The following is a 17,750-nucleotide window of genomic DNA, read 5'->3' as shown; positions in this document are numbered from 1 at the left end:
GGGTCAGTGCAGCTCCATAACAACAAACAAACAGCGATTGTGCTGTATGTGTAAGTCTGTTTGCTGCATGATTGTCATAGTGAACCTGATCATGCAAAATATCCTACAGTTTTTTCTCTGTTCTTGTTCCCACCACTTTTCAGAACAAAGTGATGCTTGTAACAGTAAGCACTCGTAACTTAAAGTAGGCCTTAAAGGTGCAGTGTGTAAGATTGAGCAGCATCTAGTGGTGAGGTTGCAGATTGCAACCATCTGAATTCCCCTCCCTCATCCCTCCCTTTCTAAGCGTGTAGTAGAACCTATGATGGGTTTTCTTCTGTCGCCTGTCCCGAATCTAAGGAGCCCTGCTGGTGACATCCCATATAAATAACAATAACACATGGCCACGCCATGGGAACGAGATCCTAATGTGTGAGCATTACTTAGTAAGGCGTGGGAACAAGATAATTAAGTCTCAGCCAGGACTTAGTAAGGCGTGGGAACAAAATCATGCCTTATTAAGCTGTGGTCAAGGCTGAATTATCTCATTCCCACTCCTTACTAAGTCATGGCCACGCATTATTTTATTTATGGGGGATGTCACCAGCGGGGCTCCGTACGTTTCCGTTGTGCTTCTTCATTTTTTCGCTTCTTTGACGGCGAGGATTCGCCCTCCCTCACTTCTATTGCTAAATAATACGTTTCATCATCTACTTGTGAATATTTGGGTTCCTATGACACAAAATGGTCAGCCAGCACCAGCAACAACCACTGATTCTTCTTTTTTCTACGTCTTCCAACCGGAGCTACAGCGCCACCTAATTCAAACTGCTGCTTCTGCGTAAAAATGCGAAAGGCGCCCTCTAGAGCCAGCGTTTGGGTTTGTCCATTCTGGGCTACTGTAGAAACAGGGCGGTGTGGTTTGCCAGAAGAGGACCTGCTCCCTATGTGGATATGAAGGGCTCATTCTAAACGGAAACACAACGAGTCATAGTTACAGATGATTATACAGTGATGAAAACAGGGTTTTGCATAATGTATTCCATTCCTGCTAATAGAGCCCCCTAAATCGTACACACTGCACCTTTAATCTTCATTTTCTCCTCTTCATATTGCTTAGTAGCTCCTCCTACAAGCATTTTAGACTTTTAAGCGTTCCTGAGGCCTGGGGTCACTGGCAGTCCTGCAGGCAGTGCTGAATGAAGGTCCTGTCCGTGTCCTTCATGTGCATATTGTGGCTCACGCTCAAAAGCTTCTTGGCCAGAGAGAGCAGGACGGGAGATGGCTTGATGTTCTGGTGCCTGGGGCTGGAGGGGAAACGGTGGCACCAGCGCAGACGAGTGAGAGTGAGCCGGAGGTAAAACTGGCAGGCCAGCAGGATGAGCTCCTCTTCACACAGGGATGGTCCAGGAGGAAGAGAGTCGTAGTCCTTTGGCTGTGTGAATTCAGAGAGAGATGGACTGTGAACTTGACATGGTTTCTAAGCAGCCACTGCAGCATGAAATGGTCAATGTTCGACATTTTTCTGGAAGGACACTTACGATGTTGGTGTGGAGGTACTAAAACAGTGTTGATTCATTTCTACCTGACCTTTTGTGGCCTTTCTTTATTCCTTACAGATAAACAGGACATACATTTACTGTGCCTTGAATACTGATATGTTATGGCACTAAATGGATGCCTCATGCCTGAGACATTGTTTTATGATAGTTTTGACCTAACATCACATATAAAAACAGGGTTCGATTCCCCGGCCGGGCAACCAGGGTCCTTTCTGTGTGGAGTTCTTCCCATGTCTGCGTGAGTTTCCTCCCACAGTCCAAAGACATGCAGTCAGGCTGATTGGAGATGCTAAATTGACCCTAGATGTGAATATGTGTAGTTCAGTGTGTCTGTCCTGTGATGGACTGGTGGCCTGTACAGGGTGTTTCCTGCCTTCCACCCAGTGAGCAATGGGATAGGCCTGAAAGACCCCCCCCCCCGCAACTCTTTAGGATAAGTGGCTTAGATAATGTGTGTGTGTGTGTGCGTGTGTGTGTGTGTGTGTGTGATTGTTTTAATTTAGATATTTTTTTAATTGATAGCATTAAAGCTTCCAAAACGTTGCTACATAAGCCTTAAAGATCCAGTGAAACACTAAAGTACGCTTCAGAAAGCAAACATGTCTTTGTTGACGGACTAAGTGGAAAAGCCTGTATATTTGATTGTTTTAAACGAATCTCTGATTCACTTTTGATTGTTTGTCTACAATAAACTGCAGATGGGAGCCTTCAGAGCTTTCCTGGAACTCAAAAATACATGTAGGTAGTTTTTAGTTCTTTTAAATCAGCAGTGCTGTGTCTGTATTTAAGTTCTGCAAGTGTTACAGTTTCACCCTTGTTTAATTGTTGAGTATTGGATGGAAACAAAAGGGTTAAATCCTTGAAACATCCAGCAGAAAATCGGCCAATCAGGAATTATTTATCTCTGTGGTATCTTGGCAGATATAACTAAGCGAGCTCTCCTATTGGTTAGGACTTCGAGAGCAGAAGAGAAGCGTTAGACCAACGGCATAATTACGAAGTGACAGAAATCAGCCAATCATGTTTTTATTTCCAGTAGGCGGGACCAGAAAAACATCACTCTAGGCCTTCCTGAAGTCCTGGATACGTCACTGGCTGTGAATACGAGCAGCAGCCTAATCAGTGAGTTGTTAGAAATGGAAAACTAAAATGCTAATATGTTTATTAAAAGCTTCAAGTAAAACGCAGAAAATCTTTTAGAAGCTTCTTAAACGTCTGTTTAATCTAGAACAGCAAAAAAATGCATCCAAGTCAACATTAGCTTAGCGCTAACAAACTACTTGAATCCCATAGAGGCGCTAGAAGTCCGACAGCGTTTTAGGGCCACTGTTAATAAAAATAAAAATAGTAGACTTTGAGAATAAAGTGATAATACTTCTAGAAAAAAAGTCCTAATATTTAGAGAAAAGATTTAATATTTCTAGAAAAAAGTCGTAATAGTTCGAGAAAAAAGTCGTTATAATTCTAGAAAAAAGTCATAATATTTCGACTTTTTTCTCAAAATATCAAGACTTTTTTTATCGAAATATTACAACTTTTTCTCTCGAAATATTATGACTTTTTTCTCAAGATATTAAAATTTTTTTTTTAATAGTACAAGTTTATTCTCAAATATCATACCATATAAATTTTTTCTCTAAATATTACAACTTTTTTCTCGAAATATTACGACTTTTTTCTCAAAATATTGCAACTTTTTTCTCAAAGTCTAGTATTTTTATTTTTATTAACAGTGGCCCTAAAACACTGTTGTACTAGAGGCAATGAGCTTTATTGTAGAGTTGTTTTTTCCCTAATGTTTTGGCTGAAGTTTGACCTTTATGGCCTAAATTGAAAGCTAACCTTACATCTAGTCACGGTTCGCCATAGCTAAACTGAATTATACTGTGTTGATGCTACTGAACATCTTCTCTAACCAGTATAAACAGACTCATTCGTCTTTTCTGAGTGACCCCACACCTTTAGGACAGCTGACTCACATATTATGCAGCCTGTCTAGAGTCTACAGCCACTCTGTATTTGACATGGCGGACACGAAGTGTCAGATTAAAGACGTACAGTACCTTAACGCAGCTGCCGACGCTGAACCTCGCCTGCTGTCCCAGGGCCAGGAATGATACGAAGACATGCTGTCGTCCCAGAACTCTGACCCCCACGTTTTTATTGAGTGACAGGAAGATGGGTCTGAAGGGAGTGGGAGTTTGGGCGTGGTCACTCCAGCTCCACTTTCTGGTCCTGGCTCCTCCTTCATCGAGACTCTGCCCTCCACACATGTCCATATTCAGCCTGAATGATTACAGTATAATGGAACAAATACATCCACAGACTTTAATAGAAACCCTGGATTTACTTCCCCTCACTGGCCATTTTATGAGCTGCACCCACCTTATAAATTCTCTATGTAGGTGTACTGGCACTATATAAGCCCCCCTGACCCCATTCATCACTGGTTGTGACCACAGGGCCACTGTTGACCAGGTATTATTTGGGTGGTGGTTCATTCTCAGCACAGCAGTGACACTGAATTGTTGTTGGGCTTTTAACACACATCAGTGTCACTGCTAGGTTAAGAGTGGTCCACCACCCCAAATGTCCAGCCAAGAGTGCCTCTGTGGTCAGAAACTGGTCACTGATAAAGGGCTAGATGATGAGTAAAGCAAAATATGCATCAACAGATGAGCTACAGTCTCTAACTGTACACCAGCAAAGTGGAGCTACATGGTACCAGTTTCTGATAAAGTGGATGGTGTGTGGTCTTTGATGAGTGCGGTCAGTGCGGTCCATTTGAGCTTTTATCTAAGACTAACTGCAAGATATAACCCTGCATGTAACATCTTGGACTGCGTCCACCCAACACAGCGTGTGGGGTCGAAAACGTGGCCTAGTCTGCTGCTCTTCTGCATAACAGCTTGTTTTCTGTTGAGTGAGCTGCTCTGCCGTTTTACCATGTCGATCAATAACCAGAGCACAGACAGAGCCGACACCTTGACCTTACCAGACCCCGCCGTTGCCGTGGTAACAGGTGGCTCTGCCGCTGGACTGGAACAAGGCTTTCATTGGGCTGTTTGGTGTGATGTCATCCTGGATGACACACACCCTCTCCTCGTTTGTGAGAAGGATGATGGCCAGATTTCCTGACGGGTAGCTGCGTTCCTGACGTTAGGGAGAAAACGGAGGGCTATCTATAGAGATCACGGGGCCCATACAACATTCAGGTTCAATCTTTGGCCTGGTGAAGATAATTACTGTGGATTATAAAAGTTTGACCACTCAAATCGCATGTCTTTGTTGATTTTCTACAAGAAAATAAGTGAACACTTCCTCTACAGTGAACAAACATTTTTCTACACATTTTAATGCACGATTTCTACAGGGAGATTCACTCGAAAGAGGCCCCAAATATTCTGTAATAACTCTCGCTAGGACAAAGCAATCTGAACGAAACAACGTGCAACGTGCTCCTCAGTATATAGAGTGTCGAACAAGTCAGGATGCCCCTGTGTCGGGGCGAAGAGGTAGGCGCCGGACAGCCGTCGCAACGTTTAACCTCCTTTTGCAATGTCTGGGTGCAGACCCCCCTACCCCTTCATGTGTCTGGCAGAAAATGGAGATCACCTCCAGCATCACATGTAATGCAATCGATTACACATACGTCAAGGTATGTAGGGTATTTTTTTGATTCAGATCGCTTCATCATAATGGCAGTTACAACAGAATATTCGGGGCCTCTTTCAAGTGAATCTCCCTGTATTTATCTGCTAAGCTTAAAACATTGGAAAAAATACAATATAAAATATAAAATGTACAGCTTGTAGAAGCTACACTGCACGCTTTTCTTTTCCAATATATTAATTTTCACTGAGAAAATCTACAAAACATTTCATTTGCATACACTATAGTGTTCACTCAGACTGCAAAATGATAATAATAGTGAGATTTAGTATGTTTACACCTCTATGTACTGTGGAAAAGTCCATATCGCTGTTGTCGGAAGAAAACCTTGTATCTCCAAAATAGTAACTTTACAGGTGAAGGAAAAAACCTACTGTACTTTTAATGTAAGTCAATGGAACCAGATTTTTTCCAGGTCATTATGGGTCATTTCTTTTGGTCCATTCATCATGAAATTTACACACAATGTAAAGGACAACAGGCTCTTTCAAATTATGTCCAAAACTGAAAAACATCAAAAATGGAGATACAAGGTTTTCTTCCGACAACAGTGATATATGTAGTTTTGAAGAGGATCTTATTAACCACAATTCGTTAACTAGAATATTTGTCAGTTTTTAAGCTTTACTGCCCTCTGCTGGTGTTAAAGTGAATGTTGAGGGTTCCTCTGTTCTTACGGAGCATTGAGTAAACTGTAAGGTCCTAAAATGAACTCTTTCTAAAAGGATACAAGACTTGTGCAGAGCCGTCTGGAAACCCGGTGAGGAATTTATTCCCGTTTGGGTAAAACTTCTGTATGAAACCTGCGCTGTCCTAGAACAAAGACGGCTACGTCATATAATAGTACATCATCATCATCACACACATCATCATCTAAACCGCTTGTCCTCCTGGGTCACGGTGGGGTGCTGGAGCCTATCCCAGCTGTCATTGGGCGGAAGGCAGGATACACCCTGGACAGGTCGCCAGTCCATCACAGGGCAGACAGACAGACATACAGAATCACACACAATCACACCTAGGGGCAATTCAGCATCTCCAATCAGCCTGACTGCATGTCTTTGGACTGTGGGAGGAAACCCACACAGACACAGGGAGGACCTGCAAACTCCACACAGAAAGGACCCTGGTCACCCGGCCGGGGAATCGAACCCAGGCCATTCTTGCTGTGAGGCTATAATAGTACATTCTTTACTCAATTAAAGTCCCAGCAAACACAGAGTAAAATATAAAAAAGACTGTTGTATTAAACATTCAGCAACGCCATCCATCCATCCATCATCTAAACCGCTTATCCTTCTGGGTCGCGGTGGGGTGCTGGAGCCTATCCCAGCTGTCATTGGGGGGTGTACATTCAGCAACGCTTGAATGAAAAATTATAAATGTGATAAAACATGGCTTAAAAACTGCTGATCAAATCTGAGAACTGTATGGGCGTGGCTAGTGAGCAGCTTGATTGACAGCTCTCCTAGCTCTGCCCCTCATACAGAACTAAACTCATTATCCAGCTTTTATGTGACGCTAACTGGACGAAAAACGTCACAGACGAACAGACGGACGAAGCAACGTGTAAATGAAGGGATGGACTAACAAACGATGCTGGTGTTGAACGAGTGAATGGGCGACAGGCAGCTACAGACAGGTGGTCTAGCTTGCTAGCTTTTATGTTGGGTTAGCTTTAGCTTAATAAAACTCTGAAACTGTTTTATGTGGGCGGGACAAAAGACGTCAACCCTGTGATTGGTCAGGGGAATGTTTACAGAAGAGTTACCCAAGATTAGGACCGCCCAGTTTACATTGAGAGCGGAGAAATGTGGTGAAATATATCGGTCATTTATGGTCATTGGAACATTATTGGAAGGGTCAACTTAGAACATGTTAACTGTTTGCCTACAAGAACAAGATTTCGGTTCCCAGGTCTTTAATAATAGACTCTCTTCTCTGTAATAAACATTTAATTGTCTGATGAACTCATGACTAATCTGATGTTCCAGGCAGGTACCTGCTGATTGTTTAGACCAAACCCCGCCGGTCCAGACACAGAAGGGTCATTCCACTCCCACGGTTCTGGCATCTCCTCCTTCCTGGAGTCTTTCTTTACAACCAAGCTTTCTTCCACAGGCACACAGCTGGAAAGCTGGAAATTGATGGTCTGGGTGTGAAACGAACCTGAAGAGAGGTAGAATCTGTAGTCATACTGTATTTTTCCCAGCTTCTGCTAGTTAAGTGACATTTATTTACATATCGCTGTTGTCAGAGCAAAACCTCGTATCTCCTAAATGGTAACTTTACAGGAGAAGGAAAAAACGTATTTTACTTTTAATGTAAGTCAGTGGAACCAGACGTCTTTCCAAGTCATTTTGGGTCATTTTATTTGGCCAATTCATCATGAAATTTACGGACAATGTAAAGGGCAACAGATACTTTCCAATAATGATCAAAACTGAAAAATGACAAAAATGGAGACACAAGGTTTTGTTCCAACAGCAGCGATATATATTAAAGTAATTGTGCTTTTTCTTATGCTTAGGACTGCCAAAAGCTGTATTATAGAAACCTATGGGAGGTTAAGACCACAGCTCAGAAGAAAAACACTAAAAGCTTATTTATTGTGTTTTTTAAAACTTCCCATAGTTCCAAGGCCATAGGGCACCTCAGAACAAGACCGCCTACTCACTGTTCTCTGAAGACAGTCTTGCTTGAGCCTCTCTGTAGAACCTCTCCATCTCTCTCTGTTGCAGTCTTAAATTCAGCCACAAGAGGGAAACCAAGAGCAAATGGGTCACCGTCAATCCCAGTGTGGAGCGGATGTCACGGATTTCGTTCAAACTGATGGGTTTCTCAGCATTTCACTGACCTGCGTTCCTCGCTGTCCCACTCTCCGGCTTCCAGCTCCAGCCCGTCCTCCATACTGCTGTGGAAGTCTCCCGCTCTTATGGTCCCTCTAGGCCTCTCTTCACACAGCTTCAGAACAAACCTCCTCTCCTGGGCCACCTCCTCAAACACCTCCCTATACCGCTGACAGCAGAACTCCTAGAGAACAAATGAAGGTTGCTCTGAGGTGTTTCCCGAAAAAAGGAAGCACTCGTTTCTTCTGGTTTAACACTGATGAGGTATTCTGGGGTTAGAGGAATAGTTCAGTGATAAAAAGTCCAAACCAGGTTAATTACAGTTTTGTGGCCAGTTCAAAGACAACAATATACATACATAATCTAAACCGCTTATCCTTCTGGGTCGCGGTGGGGTGCTGGAGCCTATCCCAGCTGTCATTGGGCGGAAGGCAGGATACACCCTGGACAGATCGCTAGTCCATCACAGGGCAGGCATTCACATTCACACCTAGGGGCAATTTTACCATGTCCAATTGGCCTGCCTGCATGTTTTTGGACTGTGGGAGGAAACCCACGCAGACACGGGAAGAACAGGCAAACTCCACACAGAAATGACCCTGGTCACCCGGCCAGGAATCGAACCCAGGCCATTCTTGCTGTGAGGCGACAGCGCTACCCACTGCGCCGCCCAAGGCGACAATATACTATACAATATAAAATCATTAATAATAAAGAGCAACACTTTTTCTTTTAGTAATTTTGTACCCAACTCTGAAGCAGACGTGGGAGTAAAAGCAGTGACAGCATGTGAGGTTACCTTTTTCTGCCGGCCCTCTAGTGGTCAGTCTGTTGGCGGAATGAAAATCGACTTGGATATTTTTAAATGAATATAATCAAACAGAAATGTTTCCCCCATAACTCGGTTATCAGATTAAGTTGGACACAGGTGGCTCTCTGTGTGTCAAACGTTGTGACTCTGTTGAGCTGCTAGTGAGCAATGAGGGAGTAAAGGGGGAACTGTGAAAAACAATTCACACCTCTCCTAAAATGGAGAGAGAAAAAGGACAACTGCAGCTTTCTTTATATCAAAATAGCGCACAGCTGCTTTAAGAAGTAGCATTTAAACACAGGAAAAACACTTTTATGAACGTTGACTTGCTTGCTGTCCTAAGAAAAATGAAAATTGGGCACAACGGGCCAAGTGTTGGTTCTTTCATCAGGAGATCGCGAGTTCGATCCCTGGTGATGCTACATTCGTCCGTGACCGGGAGTCCAAAAGAGCACAACATCTCCCCATCAGTGAATGCGATGCCATCCAGCGCAGCGTCTGTTAGCTGATGTAACAGATCTGGCGGTTGGCGCTTTTCTCAAAGCGCTTTTAGCTGTCCAATGACGTTGCGTTAGTGGTGGTTCGAAAAGATGTGGTGGCGCTTCACAGGTCTCAGATCACTGCTCATAGGCTCGTTGGTCTAGGGCTATGATTCTCACTTAGGGTGTGGACCAGCCCTGGCATTCATTGTGACTAGAAGGTCGCTAGTTCAATCCCCTTGGCTGACAGTACGTGATTGAAGTGCCCTTCAGCAAGGCGCATAACCCCCAACTGCTCCCTGGATGCCGTGGATAGGGCTGCCCACTGCTCCAGGTAAGTGTGCTCACTGCCCCCTAGTGTGTGTGTTCACTAGTGTGCATGTATGTGGGTGTTTCACTGCACGGATGGGTTAAATGCGGAGGTCTAATTCCTCTGTGTGCAAACACAGTTGGATAATGGCTCTGAATTTAATTCAATTCATGTGACTGGCAGAGTCCTAACTAGTAGGTGGAGTTGATTATTTCTAAATTGGGGAGAAAATCAGCAGGAATAGCTTTTTATGACTGTGAAAAGGGGATAAAAGTAAAAAGACCCCCTACAATCTAGTTTAACCGTTTACTGCAGTTATGATTCACACAGTTCTCTGAATAAGAGGATTCTGTTAGCGGCACAGGCCCACATGTTAGCTGCATTAGCCTCCATTGCTAAAAGTAGCACTCCAAACAGGTCTTGGCTGACTGACCACATTTGCGTTAAGGGTAAAACTGTGTACGTTTCATTTTTAATGAACTATTCCTTTGATCTAGTCTGTTTTTAAACCTACCTTTGGCTCCTCTCCATGGATTGAATCCAGAGGAGGTTTGGCCGTCGCACCGCAAAATTCACACCATGCTGACTGGTCACTGGATGGCTGAGGCTAAAGCCACACAGATAACAGGAAATAGCATTATTCACATTGTTTGCTTATCACGAAGGATAATATGATCAGTGTTTCCCCTACAATAATAAACTCACCTGCTGCCCATCTTGGATGACATTCGGACAATAGGATGTAACTTCAGGCTAACATTTGCTTCCTAGCGTTTGCTTTTTGTGTTGTATTCTCTACATTTTGGGCAAAATAGTCTATTTTCTAATTGTTTTAAACCATCTGTTTTCAAATTTGATGATGCACTAATTTCAAATCTCATGCACAGATCTGATCAGAGGCGAGCTGGTTTGTGCTGAAAAAGCAGCGTAGCCTGCTAGTGTCTAACCACAGTAGACTTTAATCGCAGAATTTTATTTAAAACTATTTTTCTCTGCAGTCTGAGATATTATTTTGGGGTGGTTTTAGTTTAATTGAAATGTGTTGTTTTGTTTTAGTGTTACTGAATGTGTTGTGCTCCTGAAAAGGCCGCAATAAAAGCAGTGAAGCTAAACAGTCAGCTTCCTACAGCATTCTTTACAAGGCCTTATAATCAGATGCAGATCTATTTGAGGTCTCTTATAGACCTCATAGTCCAAACAGTTTTTAGTGTTGTTACAAAAAAGGTTGTACATCATAAAACACTACTTAGATTTCAAGGAATTATTCAACTATTCCTATACATTTTGACAGAAACATATGCAAATTATTCTTTGACTCATATAAACGGACTATAAATGGGTCCCTGGAATTAATTACAATTACACTTCCTTAAAACAAATGTGTAGAGAATGCATAACGTAGTGTATTCACATGTATACTTGAATTTTTAAAATAATTTTCTGTGATGTTAATACACCGCTGCATTTGATGATACCACAACAACACTGGTCACTGTGAAGGGTCTAAAAAAGGGTAGGAGAATATTAAGAGGAATTTGTGCCTGAAAAGCCATCAAACATGAAATGCAATGCACATATGACATTACCTTTCCACAGGTGACATGCAGAATAAGTGCCAAAATGAAAAGCAAAACCCCCACTACGCTGTTTTCACATTGCTTGACTTTTTCAGTACTTTGAAGGTATTTGCCTCACTGAAATGCAACCGAAACAGTGAAATTCTGTGTACATATGAGACTGTGCAATGTGCCAACATCAAAAGTAAAAGATCTATTACATTGATTTAACATTGTTTTAGGTTCTGAGGAGTGGAAAGCAATATAGTTGTGCCTTTATTACATTCCAATTACATTAAATTCTGGGCTGAATTCAGCATTTCATTCTTAAAATGCCAGTCCTCATGCCTGGCACATATTCTGCAAGTCACTATGGAAAAGTAATGTCATGTGTTAATTGCATTTCATGTATTTCCACTGTCTTCAATTTGGCATGAACTCCTCTCCCCAGGGGAAACACTGATCATGAATATGAATGATAAAAACTTTGACAGTGAGTCTTGACTCCAGGAGCTACCTCCTGACTTATTCTTCTCTCCTGTGATTCCCTCCTGTATCTCAGGACACCGTGCAGGCCATGGCTGGGATCCAGGGAAGCTTCCAGCTTCTGTATATGATCCTGCTCCATCGGCTGAATAACAACAAACACACCAGAGATGCAGTAGAGGGAATACACTGACTGAAAATTCCAGCAAAGAGGTTTTTATCACCTTAAACTTTAAAGGCCCATTTGTCCCTCATAACTACATAACTTCCTTACATAATTCACTTACATAACTTACACAGTTACTGAATAATAAGCCTTAAGAGTGACTGGTGAGCCTTCACTCTAGGATTCATAGTCATTGCATTTGTGTGAGGAAAGATTTTTCTCACCAGATCCACCACGTTTTCTCCAGGCTCAGGGTCTCCGACTGCAGAAGCTGCATCTAATACATTATAACATTGTTAAAGGGCCCATATCATGGAAAACCACATACTGTTTACTTTTTTTTGGAAATAAAAGAATTTAAAATTGTCACAGTCTCTTACAATTCAGTGGCACAAATCTGAGCCTTTTCCTGCTGTTTTCTTATCTTTCTTTTATTTATTTCCCTGAGGATCATGTGGTTTTATGTACAAAAATAAATAAAAATAGATTAAATATCAAAATGTCCAAAATATTTTGCAAATACAAATAACGAGAGTTAAATCAAACTTAACTTTTCAAAAAGATTACTACTCATATTTTTTTCTATTTTATGATTTTGCTAGTCTGTTTTTGGCCTCTGGAACCTCTTTTGCTTCTGAAATCTTTCTTCCGCTTCTGACTTTCGGCACTTTTTTAAGAAGAGGGCGATCACCTGAAAATGAGTAGTAATCTTTTTGAAAAGTTGAATTTGATTTAAATCTTATTATTTGTATTTACAAAATGTTTTGGACATTTTGATACTTAATATTTTGCTTGTGGATTTTTTTATTTTAGTTAAAACTTTTGGCACAAAATTAACTCCATATTTACATTGATCGGTCTTAAAGGCAGAGTAACAAAAACAGCCTGTTTAATTCTAAGGGATAAAGAGAGGTTGGAAAATGGTCATATAGAAATGAACTATGACTGTTTTGGTACATAAAACAACACAAACGTCGCACATCATCCTCAGGGAAATACATATATTCCTCAAAAGGGATGTGTGAACCACATGTGTGGGTCACTGATCACTGTACTCAATACAGCCACTGCTGTCTAAATGTGCCTGTATTAGGAAAGTAAAGCATGCAGCTGTATCCCACTGCTCACCTGACTTCACACTGCTGTCTTGCTCTTCTAAAGCATCTTGGACCCCGTGGATTGCTGGGAGCGTCTCACTGTCCCATGTCAGTGTCCCAGAGTGGGACATTCTTTCGCCTGAGGCCTCTCCACTCTCCATCCGCCCCGTCCAGAGAAAGAAAGCGAGGAAACCTGATCCACTTAGGGTTGAGTTCCCCTCGGCAGACTTTCCCTCTCCTCAGCTGTCGTTAGGCTGATCGGAACCCGGCAGGTAGGGCAAAAGCGGGACATGGAAACGCTCCAAAGGCTATCCAGGCTCCTGCTAACCTCCCTGACCTTCATGGCACTTTTGAGCAGCGGTGCATGGCTCCACTGTGCCCTCTACAGTGTTGATGGTAACCATGGATATTGGAGAGCGCTGACGAGGGTAGTTGTTGGGCCTGTAATATCAGTGCCTGCGGGGAGTCCTGGCAGCCAGCCAGATCAAAGGACCAGAGTACAAAGGGAGGTCCAGCGTCCTGGGCTTGTTTCGGCGAGATGTTTGAAAACAAGGGTCATGAATCGTCCTGGCCGATTCAGATTCTAGTTTTGTTACGGCCAGAATGTCTGACTGGCAGACTAATTTGTTTTAGGCAGCTCTGTGCAATAAGACTACACTTATCAAGGGTTTATGAATGGTTTAAAGGTCATAAACACCTTAAAAATCTTTAATATCCCCTTATAACACAAATGAAAAGGGCAACAGTGACTTGTTGCTTGCTAAATAGTGAGTCCACATTCATCTAAACTGGTAAACATCTGACGTTACTGATCTTATTTTGCTTCATCACTTATTTCTATTAATCAGATAGAACAGATAGAACTGTTGCCCTTGTTATTTATGTGTTAACAGGCTCTGTTCTGATTGGCTGCATTGCTTTGAATGTGTTGAACAAACTGTTTTGGCCTCCACTCTTAAAAATGATGGTTCTTTAAAGGTTCTTTAGTAAAGAAAATGGTGCTATATTGAACCATGAACACTCAAAGAGCCCTTTGCATGATTAAATGGTTCTTTGCATCATGAAATTGTTCTTCAGATTGATGGATACATGCTGTAGATGGTTCTATATATATATAGCACACAAAACGGTTCTTCTATTGTTACGATGTCAAGCTTGTAACAATAGAAGAACTCTTTTGGCTGCCATATAGAACCCTTTTCAAAAAGGTTCTATATAGAACCATCTACAGCACATCCATGCACATTCTCCTAACACAAATAAAAAGGTCAACAGTGACCTGTTGCTTGCCAAATAGTGAGCCAACATTCATCTAAACTGGTAAACATCTGATGTTGCTGGTTACTGACCTTATGTTGCTTCGTCACATAGTTACATTAATCAGATAGAACAGCTCACTGTTGCCCTGTTATTTCTGTGTTACAGCTGCTTATTCATAATTGTAAGATGTTTATTACATAATTACTATCTGTTAATAAACTATTTTAAGATTAAGTGACCCTTATTTGTCCCACAACAAGGAAATTTCACCTCCACAATTTAACCCGTCCGTGCAGTGAAACACCACATGCACACTAGTGAAGACATACAGTAGGGGGCAGTGAGCACACTTGCCCAGAGCGATGGGCAGCCCTATCCGTAGTGCCCAGGGAGCAGTTGGGGGTTAGGTGTCTTGCACAAGGGCACCACAGTCACGTACTGTCGGCTCAGGGGATTAAACCGGCGACCTTCCGGTCACAGGGCTGGTTCCCCAACCTCCAGCCCATGACCATTCAACCTTACTAAAGATAATCTGTAAAGTGATGCCTTCTTTAAACTATTAATATTTATAATATTATATTATAAAATATTAATTATATTTGAAAATATTAATATTATATATTTTTAATATTTTATTGGAAAGCTACAGGCACAAGATCAGACTGTTTATTTGTTTGCACTTTGGGGGTTTAATGAACACTTTGATAATCAGAAATTAAACAATAACATCCAAAAATAAATAGATGGATTCATCTTAGGTTCACTTCTACTAAAAGCCTTTGAGTTCTGAACCACTTTGGAACATAAATTACACTTTAAAAAGATTTCAGGGGTTCTTTAGTAAAGGGAATGGTTCCATTTAGAGCCATGAGTTCTACATACAACAATTTCATGCTTAAATTATTCTTCGTATGGTGAACATGGTGGTTGAATACGGTTCTATATAGCACTAAAAAGAGTTCTAATATTACAAGCTTGACACTGCAGCAATAGCAGAACTGTTTTTGGTGCTATATAGAACCATTTCACTGTGCAAAGAACCATTTGAGCATGAAATGGTTGTACACACTTAAAAAAGATGGTTCTTTAAGAGTTCTTTAGTGAAGAGTTATTCTAGATAGAGCAACAAAAGAACACTTTGCATGATTAAAAGGTTCTCAGCATCATGAAAGCGTTCTTCAGATTGAGAATGTGCTGTAGACGGTTCTATATAGCGCCAAAAGTGGCTCTGCTATTGCATAAAGGTTCTATTAAGAACCATATACAACACATTCTCAATCTGAAGAACACTTTCACTACGTAAAGAAGCCTCCAATGATGCAAAGGGTTCTTTGTGTGTTCATGGTTCTAAATAGAACCATTGTCTTTACTAAAGAACCCTTGAAGAACCGTCTTTTTAAGTGTGCATACTGTATGTCCAAAGGTCTGTAGACAGCTGCTCCTCCAGTGTTTCTCTTGAAATGAAGGGTAGTAACAGGGAGTTTGTCCTCACTTTGCTGCAGTGCTAATCTTCTGTGAAGGCTTTACTTGGAACATTGCTGTAAGGATTTGATTGCAGCCACAAGAGCATTAGTGAGGTCAGGTACTGATGTTGGATGATCAGTTCTGGACCACTGCAACTCATCCCACAGATATTGGATGGAGCTCCATAGAACACAGTTCCACTGCTCTACAGCCCAATGCTGGTGGGCTTTAAACCTCTCTAGCCTCGCTTGGCATTGGACATGGTGAGCTTATGCACAGCTGATCCAGAGCGTCCCATAAAAATGGAACTGCTGTTTTTTAACTGCTGACTTTTTTAATATTTAAGCCTCACTAAAACGTTTTTTTTTTTGTTGAATATGTACAAAAACAAAGATTTTTCCTTGTTTTTTGTGCTCATGTTTACTAAGGGTGGCAGTATATCTGGGGGACTCTGTAGAGCAGGGCTGGAGAGTTCAGATCCAACACACCTGGCTTTAACACATTCCTCTGAAGGCCTTCGTTATTTGGATCAGGTGTTAGATTAGGGTTAGAGCTAAACTCTGCATGGTGGTCGATCTCCAGGACCAGGACTGGGCACTGCTGCTGTAGATGATCCACAAACACCTTGAACCATATAGATGTCCCTAAACGATCACAATTATATAGTGACACCAAATAGGATGTCAAATGTTCACGTGCAGATGGAACTGCTGGTTCACGTGAATAGACCACTGTAGCCATGTGGTCATTTTGTAGTGGGCGCCATGTTCTTATGTCCATATTAGGAACTCCGGGTCTGAGCTCCATTTCTCTATGGCTAGAATGAATAGGGTTTTCGAAAAATCGTCTCTATCGCCCCCTGTGGTAGATAAAAATGTTCAGAAAATTCTTCTTCCGAATACCACTGGATCCTCCGAATTACGAGGTCGTTAAAGAGTTGAAATATGAATATTGCTACATGTGAGCTAAAGCTACTGCACACTGAATTCACATCATTAGACTGGCAGCCTCCTTAAGCACACTTTGCCCGTGTGGTAGCGTATTTCCATGTACAGACTGAAGGCAATGAAAAGGAGTCTGAAGAAAAAAGCAGGTTTCCCTGCAGTTCTCTGTTCTTCATCTGATGAGGGAAAATTTGACCAAGCAGCCGGCTAAAAAGAAGCTGACCTCAGCTTCATGGAGGGTTGAAAGGCCTGATATGAGGAGGTTTCTCTATTTCCGCTTAACAGAGTAACATTAACTTATTTTTTGCTGTTTCACAGAACCGACAGGTCGGTATTTTGTCTCGTTTGCTAATGTTTGTGATAGCTAGTCACAGCTGCTGCGCTATTTAAGGTGGAACGGGAACATTCAAACAAGAAGCTGCAAAAAAAGACACTAAATTCAGCCTCGTAGTTTAACACGGGGAGTATCTTTAATAAGGAGTTTTAGTCTATCAAAATATCCCACCTAGAGGTTTTATTTACGGGTTTACCTGTAATTATGCGCAACAGTAGAACATTTCGATAAGGTAGCACAGCTCGTCAGAGCACCGCCACAGCCCGCCTTAGTTTAGTGTAGCTTAGTGACATCAAATTGATGCGCAGTAGCTTTAGCTCACATGTAGCAATATTAGTATTATAGCTCTTTAACGACCTCGTAATTCAGAGGATCCAGTGATATTCGGGAGAAAATGTTCACAGGACAAACCGTATCGGGTTCTGAACATGTTTATTTAACACAGGGGGCGATTTTTTCGGAAACCCTATTCATTCTGGTCATAGAGAAATGGAGCTCAAACCCAGAACGACGCTCGACTACAGTGGTCTGTGGCAATGTTTTCTACCTCCTTGTGGACGCAAGTGGGATTTACAGGACATTCAGCACTGATTTAAAAAATATTTGGCCATAAAGTTTATTTTGCACATTTCTTTGGGCCACGTTTAGAGTTTACACTCTCATTTGGCAGATGCTCTTCACTACAGCGACTTCAAGAAACACCAGGAAAGCTTGTCTTTGTGCCAGTACAAACAGGCCAAAGTCTAAAGATGTTCTAGTTATAGAGATGGCAGAACAAGCG

General features: G+C 41.8%; 1 protein-coding gene across 1 annotated transcript; it reads right to left on the bottom strand.

Annotated features, from left to right (window-relative positions):
* Positions 1–829: 829 nt before the first annotated feature.
* Positions 830–13,354, bottom strand: LOC118826587 (glutamate-rich protein 6). Its single transcript, XM_036597594.1, has 11 exons — positions 12,999–13,354; positions 12,095–12,147; positions 11,736–11,849; positions 10,177–10,269; positions 8,071–8,246; positions 7,891–7,955; positions 7,216–7,382; positions 5,944–6,026; positions 4,537–4,686; positions 3,605–3,827; positions 830–1,414 (listed from the first exon to the last, which is right to left on the bottom strand). The coding sequence occupies exons 1-11, from the start codon at positions 13,126–13,128 to the stop codon at positions 1,151–1,153; spliced, it is 1,518 nt and encodes a 505-aa protein (XP_036453487.1). The 5' UTR covers positions 13,129–13,354; the 3' UTR covers positions 830–1,150.
* Between the last annotated feature and the right edge of the window lie 4,396 nt (positions 13,355–17,750).

Source organism: Colossoma macropomum, unplaced genomic scaffold, assembly GCF_904425465.1.
Source record: "Colossoma macropomum unplaced genomic scaffold, Colossoma_macropomum, whole genome shotgun sequence".
NCBI classification, from domain to species: domain Eukaryota; kingdom Metazoa; phylum Chordata; class Actinopteri; order Characiformes; family Serrasalmidae; genus Colossoma; species Colossoma macropomum.
The sequence above is the reverse complement of the archived record's forward strand: the minus strand, read 5'-3'. Positions and strand labels throughout refer to the sequence as shown.

Excerpts from the sequence above, each read along its gene's own strand:
- LOC118826587 (XM_036597594.1), bottom strand. The coding sequence starts at position 13,128 with ATGGAGAGTGGAGAGGCCTCAGGCGAAAGAATGTCCCACTCTGGGACA. Across the intron at positions 8,247-10,176 it reads TCCATGGAGAGGAGCCAAAG|GAGTTCTGCTGTCAGCGGTA; the intron begins GTAGGTTTAAAA and ends TTTGTTCTCTAG. Across the intron at positions 4,687-5,943 it reads GACGGCTCTGCACAAGTCTT|CTACCCGTCAGGAAATCTGG; the intron begins GTATCCTTTTAG and ends TCAGGAACGCAG.